We start from the raw sequence: 8228 nt of genomic DNA on the forward strand, positions 1-8228 counted from the left end.
TGGTCTGTTTGGGACAGAAGAGAGAGCTGGGAAATGAGAATCACTCAATTGTTGTATAGAACACGGCTAGAGCTGGAAAGATACACAAGTTACCACTATGAATACATTGTTGCAGGTACAACAGTGGTATTTAACCTGCATCACTGCAACTGAATGGGGTATAAGTAAGCTCTGGCGTATTATACTGTATCACAGACAGCGTGCCTTAATGTGAAGCTACATGGTTTACTTAACACATCATAGGAAACATGATCAAAGTTATTTGTTGACTCACTTCTCCATTGTTGCAGTGCATGCCTCTGGGACATTTGATTGTATGCCTGTGAATAAAAATTTAAAAAAACAATTACATTTGTATTCCCTTTGGGAGCTGGTATCCACATACATGTCAACATTTTATTTATTTAAAAAAAATGCATAGACTACTGAAAGCATAGACTGTATACAACTAGACTGTGAGATGTAAATGAGTGCAATGACATTGATGACCACAAATCTGTACAAAGAATACCTTTTATCATTAGTTAAGTCTTCTATCCACTGTAATTGATCTTTCAACTGAGACTTTTAAGACTGGTATTCTAAAAGCAAATCCTGCGCTCCTATTAGAATCCTTGGATCCATCAGTATGTCTTTATGTTTGACCCTTTCTCTCTTCCAACTTGATTTCATTCTGATCTGGCAACAACACTTTCTTATAATAATGATAGTACATCAGATTTATATAGCGATTTAAAAGTCTCCCTCTCCAGTGAAGGTAAAGGAGAATGAGCTCCTCCCTGTGCTCCTGGAGGAATTGCCCCACCTTCACATCTCCCCCCATGCCCTGGGTCAGATGTGGGAGCAGCAGATGCAGCAGGTGGACAGACTGCACGCCCTGTCATCCCCTCACAGCCAGCGCCACAGCAAACTCTCCAGCCAGGTAGAACCACGGCAACCAGCGCTGCTTAGTGCAGTCAGATGTACTGGGTGTGTCTGACATAAAAATCTGGAATGTAAATAAAAAAAAAACATGGATCTTTATTTTTCTAGGTAATGTAAAAAATAGTATTTAAAATGCTTTTTTTTTTACAACACAATGCTACCTTACCATATTTCAGTGCAGTATTTCTGTCTACATGCTAGCAAGCAAAACTATGCTTATCACCTCTTTTACTACTTTACTCTAATTGAGTTCCTTGTTAGCAAGTTCAATGGTATTACTTTGAACTGAAGCTTCAACTCAACACAAAACTTTACAGAATTGTTTGTCATCAACAAGCATTTCCAACTGCATAATGATTTTGTGGATAGATTGATGAATATGTAAACGCTTGCTTGTCTGCCAGGTGGAGGAAGCCCAGAGGAAACATGACCTGCTGGTGGAGATCATCGGCAAAGAGCAGGACCACAACAGGCGCTTGGTGAGCATCAACACATAAATGCACCTTCACAAGAGACTTTACAGTGGATGTTGAGAGTGTAATCACATTTTCTGAAACAAGTACACAACACTAGGCACACACTGGCATGCACCCACACGCAGACACCCACACGCAGACAGACTTTATCTGCCTGTTCTGGACACAGCATTCGGCACACCAAGCTGGCCAGTTACAAGCTTAAACATGTTTATCTCCCAGAGAGACTTCAAAGAGCGTATCCAGCAACAGAAGTCAACCCAGAACCGACTGAGGGAACAGAGGCAGCAGATAGCACGCGCCAAGAAGTACCACAGCGACTACCATGTCCAGCACCGTGCCCGCCTGATGAGGGCGCGCACCAAAGAGGAGAGGGTGGGTGGTGAATGCCATTCATAACTTTGGACTCCGGTTCAAGGAATAAGAAAGCAACAAATGATTAACTATTATATATATCTTTTCACCTTTTTTTATTATAATTATTTATTACGCAGTGGTAGTATTTGGTGTCTACCCAACCACTGTGGAACACTACTAACGTGGCAAGCCTGATTTGTGTGTGTGTGTGTGTGTGTGTGTGTGTAGATGTTTCGCCAGCTGTTTGAGGAGGGATTGGAGCTACAGAAGGTCCGGTTGAGGGAGCAGAAAGCCTACGCCAGGGAGCAACGACTGGAACATCAGAGACGACACCAGGACCAGATCAAGTCCATGGAGAACTACTACAAGGACCAAGTAGGACACACACACACACACCGGCCTATATAAGAACCAGGAAGTTGCACAACATTTTGTATTGTTTTAAAATGGAGCCATAATGTGGCTACTCTCTTTCAGTTTTCACTACTAGCTGAAAAACTTGCCCAAGAGCGGCAGGAGATCCAGGTTCGGAAACAAGCTCAAGAAAAGGTAAAAAAACAACAACTTCTTAAACAATTTATTACTGCTGTCAAAAACTACTAAAATTGTAATCTTATTATGGATTTTTTCCACTGCATGGTACCTGCTCAACTCGCCTTGACTTTACTCGCCTTTTTTGTTTTCCATTACGAAAAAAAAGTCCCTGGTACCTGCTTTTTCTTAGTACCACCTCAGTCAAGGTTCCCCGCGAGCTGAGGCGATATTAAAAGGTGACGTTATACCTGCAGACTTCTGGTTGGTTGGAGAGAATCGTCACTATTCACTGCATCATCATTGCTAGCGACAGATGGGGGTGTCCTGAACAAACCCAACATTTTTAAATAGTTTAGCCTGCAGTTTTTTTTTTTGCTGCCTCCAGGTTCTTTTGAAACTAAATTTGTCTTCTGGCTGTGACAACAGCCACATGCCGACAATCAAAAACAACACACCTTCAACGGTCTGTATGTGGCGCGTTGGGTTTTTATAGAGAAACCTGCAAGCAAAAGGTAAGAAAACAGCGAAGAAATTGCCAAAACTACATAGTGCCCCTTTCATTTTCATACCAGTAAAGCACTTTTCTTGGACTTAATCTGTCAGGCACAGTTCCAGCTGCGGTTGGGTTTGTTCAAGTGTCTTTCTTCATCTTTGGTTTAGGAAAGACAATCGTGGAACCTCTTTTGGGTTAGATACAATTGTTCAACCAAAGGACAGACGACTTGCACGCAACTCTTAACTCAACCTTTGTGTAATTGCCCAGATTATTCACTTTTCCTTGGAAAAACAATTTCTTTTTTTTCTCCATTGTTTTGCAGGCTCTGCTGAAGATGAAGAGAGAGCTGCGTTCCAGGATGGAGCGTGAGATTGGTGAACTTCAGAAGATCATAATCCAAAACGATGAGGACGACCATTTCCAAGATCTGGAGGTCCAGAGGCTGCGCAATCGGGTCCAGATGGCTTCCTTCCAGTACAACACTAGCTATCTGAACTGAGCAGGGAAGCGAGACACAGGGCTGTTTTAAGCTCCGCTAAATCAAGGCTGGATTTACAATAGAGGAACATGCAGCAAAACACTTTGTTTCTTCCTAAAACAACTAAGGGTACGACATTCTGACGGCTGAACAGTACGGTCTCCTCGGCATCTTCCCTCAGATTTGCACAGAAGAGGAAAAACACATTGTTAGAACTGATGATTGATTATTAATGAACTGAACGTACTCTGACAAAATGTAGCTTTTAGCTAACTTCCTCTCACCTCAGCTGCTATTCCTGAACCTAATGACACCTTGGACTAAGTCCCTTTCTTCCATGGGTTTTAGTACTTGATAACTAAGAATGTTTTAAAACGGCTCCCTCACTGTGCAGTATGTGTATTGATATTGTAGCAAACTAGTAAAAATGGTCTTCCCTTCGCCAAATAGGGACTGCAGATGCAACGCTAATAAGTATGAATGTCCCACACTGACAGATTTTTTTTTTAAATGTCCCTTATATGTGCAATGTCTTTCTCCACTGATTTAACCATGCCAGTGGATTATTTATTTTTTAACTTTAATGTTTTATTTTTAACTAACCTGGCGTTATCCTGTCTGATCTCCAAGGGCGATGATAATCCTTCTTCATGACTTCTCCTTTTCCTCAACTCAATTGTGATGTTTTTTAACTCTCAGCCAGAACTAAAGATATGCTAGTTTTAAACCAATACAAAAGGTTGCAATGTGTCTACTGATTTTCTATGTAATGAGCACACAAATGCCCCGTCCTCATCATCCAATAAAAGGGTGGACTCACTCATCTCTTCTTGCTGGAATGAGTCAGTTTTTTTGTACATTTGGCAGACAAGAACAGCATAACAAGGCACATATCATAAAACCGAAAAGAGACAAGGGATCAAATGTAGCAGCTGTAGTATCCAGTCATATCTGTGGATCCCGAGGTGTATGCTAACACAAAAAAAAAACAGTTTGTCTATCTCAACGCCATATAGTACAGATGGCACACTCCAGCTATGATTCCAACCATTCACATCCATATTGTTATTCTCAAGGGATTTAAAGAAAGCACTCTAAATTTTCCAAAACTTGTCAATCCTATTTTTTGTTGTGCAACTTATCTTTTCTAAAACGAAGTAAAAAATCATTCCCCTAAACAACTGTGATGTGCCACAAGGTGTGTCCAATTTCCATGAGCAAGCAATGCATCGTTTGGCTTCTAAAAAGCAAATATTCAGTAGAAGTCTAACTTTTAGGGTATAAAGCCATCTGGGTAGAGATTTAAAAAGCATAATTCAGGGCTAAGGGGCACCTCCTCTCCTCGCCAGTGATCTGGCTTGCCAGGTCCAACACCTTCCTCCAGAAAGAGAGTATCTGTGGACACTCCCACATACAATGAAACAAAGTTGCTTTTTGGTCATTACATTTGACGCCGCAGGTATATGGTATGTTAGAATTAAAGTGATGCAATTTAGCTGGGGTTACGTATAATCTACTTATTCATTTATATTGTAATTGTTACAAGTTAGTATTTATGAATTGGGTTTGAGCTAGAGAACATGCTTTTGACCATTCCTCCTAACATTCTACTGCAAGTCTGCTCTCAACACTTGTAGTAGGTTTTGTGATGACTCTTTAGTGTTACTTACAAACAAGTTGGATATTAATGAAACCTGTCCCCTACAATGTAAGAACTTTAATGTGTAATCTTCAAGAGTGGATCTGGGAGGAAGTTTCATACTATTGCTCTGTTCGGACAGCATGAAACTTCTAAGTTGCAGATATTTAAAAAAAGAAAATGTATTCCCATATCTCAATTTAAGTTCTTCAAATGACATAAGAATACAGTTTTCATTGTAGAGGTCAGCTACCCTAGCTCCACCTTGAGATACCCAGATTTTAAAGCCTGCATCTGCTCTACTAGGATGTAAATCATTGCTACCGAAAATTGGGAAGAATTGAGATAATTTCCTCCCAGGTGTGTCAGACCATTAAGGTGTTTCTGAGAAAAGGGTTTGCAGTTTTTTTTAATTGGTTTCAGCTTGTTAGCCGGGTATATATAAAGATTTAGAGGGATGTTAATTAAATGAGATTCTACTGAAAACCAGGCTGGAGGGTGGTTTCTCTCAAATCAAAACATCCCTGCTCTGATTTGAGCTGCCCAGTTGTACATATTTAACATTTGGTAAGTAATCCCCCTCTATCATATGGTAGATACAACAGGGAGTCTGCCACCTAGCTAACAGGTGAAGAACACAAACAAGCTAACTTTTAAATTTGCAAGAACTACAGACCAATACAACAGGCTTAACTGAACTAACAACATACGTTACACGACTTACAGTTCTCATAGACGCACACACACACAATCTCAGCTGATTATCCCCCGGACAGCTTGTCTCTTTTTCTTTTCTCTCACATTTTTGTCCGTGTCTCGTGGGCGCCCGCTCGCGGTGTGAGGCGCGTGTCCGCGCTATTCTCCGACATGCACTCACAATCCCAAAACTTAAGTAACGAGCCAATTTTGTAAAATGTAAGGAGTATAAAGTAACGATATTCGTGTTAAAATGTAAGCAGTAAAAGTAAAAAGTCGCCAAAAAAATAAATAGTAAAGTAAAAATATCTGCGAAATCTACTTGAGTACAGTAACGAAGTATTTGTACTTCGTTACTTCCCATCTCTGGATCCCAGCCCTATTTAGAGAGGGGGGAAGGGACCCAGTGTCTAATGCTTCATTATACATCTCAAGCAGTGGTGGTATTTACATGTCCTTCAAAGTTTTATACATTTCAATGGGAATCCCATCAGGCCCAGGGCTCTTCCCCCCCATTCATACAGCCTATGGCCGCGGACAAATCCCCACTGGTATTATCACCTTCTAGGACAGCCATGGAGTCTTCTTCAAGGGGCCGGATGTCTAATGAGTCCAAAAATTCCTGGTCTTTCTAGAACTGAGGCTGAATACCGGTAGTCTGTACTGTATAAATTTGTATAAAAATCCCAAAAAGCTTTATTAATTACACTTTGGTCACTAGTTTCCAAACCATACAAAACATTATATTTAGCCCTAAGTTCATTAAGTTCTTTAAATGACCTTCGAGAAGGATTTGCAAAGTGTTCTGTTACGGTTTCTTTTATCTTTTTTTTTTCCCCAACTGTTTCATCTTCTTCAATCTTCACCTCCAAGATTTGTGTTTAGAGCTCGTGAAACTTATCATCTGGCCTCTGAAGAAAGCTTTGAACGCTTCACACTGTACAGCAGCTGATGTTTCAGTTGTGTTTTGTTGTGTTTAAAGTAGCCATTGATTTGTATCCTAATAAACTTAATACAGTTGGGGTCCTTAAGCCAAAAAGGCTGAAGGTGCCATCTCAAGGAATGATTTAGAGATTGTGGCATGTTCAAATTAACTGAAACTGGTGCATGCTCTGAAATGATGAGGCTGTCATATCAGCTTTTTAAAATCATGGATACCAAAGAAACAGAGACCAAAAAGTAGTCAATTCTGGAGAATGTCTGAAAGGAGGCAGAATAACATGACAAAGTTAACTTATCAGGGTGGTACTTTCTCCATACATCAATTAAATTAAAGACTTTACTAGAATGCAACAATTCCTTTCTTGTTTGAGTGTGGGAAGAATCTAACCCTGTGGATCTATGTCAGGTTGGTGCAGTTAAAATCCACCTATGATGAAACCCCAGACAAATCAGCCAGGGACAAAAACAGATTATAGAAGAAGGAGGGCTTGTCACCATTGGGTCCATACAAATTAACAAGATTTATCCTAACTGAAACAATTTCTCCCTGAATAATGAGGTATCTACCAGACTGATCTTCATTAACATTGAGATGAAATGGCAGAGAATTCCGTATTAGAGTAATCACCCCACGTGAGTGAGAACCGAATGAGGCCGAAAAAACACAACCTGGTCATCTCCTCCTCACTTTCACTACGTCTTCAGGCGTGAAGTGCTTCTCTTGGAGAAAAATGATGTTAGCTTTTAGTTGTTTAATCCTATTCATAACCTGCTTTAGCTTGACAAGTTTGTTTAAACCTCTTACATTCCAAGAAATGAACGGAAGTTCAAACATGATATGACAATGCGTAGCCTGTATGTTGGCTGGAGTTGAGTGTTAAAAAGAAATAAAACCTAACAAAGGAAAATAAAAAGATGCGCCTTTGAACAATATGAATATAACCGAGTGTATTTCCCCAAACAAAATACACACATCCCTCTAGTTCCCACTTCCAATCAGCCCCTAAACAGATCCTAACTATGGAGTTGGAATTTGGCCAGAGCTAGTAGATGTATCGTGTATAGAGCTTGCTAGTTCGGCTGGGCTGGGGCTACCTGGTGGTTTAGTGGTGGATTTTGTGGGTAGGCTGGCGGTCTTGTAGGCATTTTTTTTTTTTTTTTTTTTTTTTTTAAACTAGAGTTTAGCGAAAAATAGTAACGGTTCACTAATTCCTTGAGGCAATCTGTTTGCTATTTTGCGAAGCTTACGTGGGAGCCGTCCGTCACACATCTGCCTAGCAGCGCGCCATAACCGGAACTCCGAATGGATCACAGTTAAAAGGTTTAAGTTATTTGCATGAGGTGCAGGTGTTTAAGTACTTTTTAAGGTTTAGGCTGCTACACTTGACCAAAGTATGAAAAGCATTTAAAGTCAATAACATAACGTGAAGGCTGAAATTTCTAATTCAAAAAGCATATAGATCTTAATTTTAAATTGATGAGAAAAAAGCTGCAACTGATCCTCAAATGATGAAACAGGGTGTTTCAATTCGATTATGGATGTTATGGACAGAAAATCCTAAACGGTAATGCATTTTCTACATGAGCAAGCTTGAACTTTCCACAACACAATGCTACCTTACCCTATTTCAGTGCCGTATTTCTCACTACAGACTAGCAAACAAAACTATGCTTATCACCTCTTTT

General features: G+C 40.1%; 3 protein-coding genes across 7 annotated transcripts in view; 1 reads left to right on the plus strand and 2 right to left on the minus strand.

Moving 5' to 3' along the window:
* Positions 1–4088, plus strand: part of LOC116700004 (centrosomal protein of 95 kDa) — a 16325-nt gene extending 12237 nt beyond the window's left edge. For all 3 annotated transcript variants that reach the window (XM_032532807.1, XM_032532816.1, XM_032532826.1), the window contains exons 16-21: positions 753–922; positions 1329–1403; positions 1623–1775; positions 1986–2132; positions 2235–2306; positions 3110–4088. In XM_032532807.1, coding sequence (XP_032388698.1) covers positions 753–922; positions 1329–1403; positions 1623–1775; positions 1986–2132; positions 2235–2306; positions 3110–3286 — 794 coding nt within the window. In that variant the 3' untranslated portion in view covers positions 3287–4088. The remainder of the gene's footprint in view (positions 1–752; positions 923–1328; positions 1404–1622; positions 1776–1985; positions 2133–2234; positions 2307–3109) is intronic.
* Positions 1–8228, minus strand: part of LOC116700084 (uncharacterized) — a 30455-nt gene that overhangs the window by 3800 nt on the left and 18427 nt on the right. The window contains exon 8 of the mRNA XM_032532942.1: positions 1716–1720. The gene's annotated coding sequence lies outside the window, so the exon portion shown is untranslated. The remainder of the gene's footprint in view (positions 1–1715; positions 1721–8228) is intronic.
* Positions 1–8228, minus strand: part of LOC116700119 (THAP domain-containing protein 4) — an 18399-nt gene that overhangs the window by 2032 nt on the left and 8139 nt on the right. The gene's annotated exons all lie outside the window — the stretch shown is intronic.

The sequence above is a fragment of the Etheostoma spectabile genome, chromosome 2 (assembly GCF_008692095.1).
Source record: "Etheostoma spectabile isolate EspeVRDwgs_2016 chromosome 2, UIUC_Espe_1.0, whole genome shotgun sequence".
NCBI classification, from domain to species: Eukaryota; Metazoa; Chordata; class Actinopteri; order Perciformes; family Percidae; genus Etheostoma; species Etheostoma spectabile.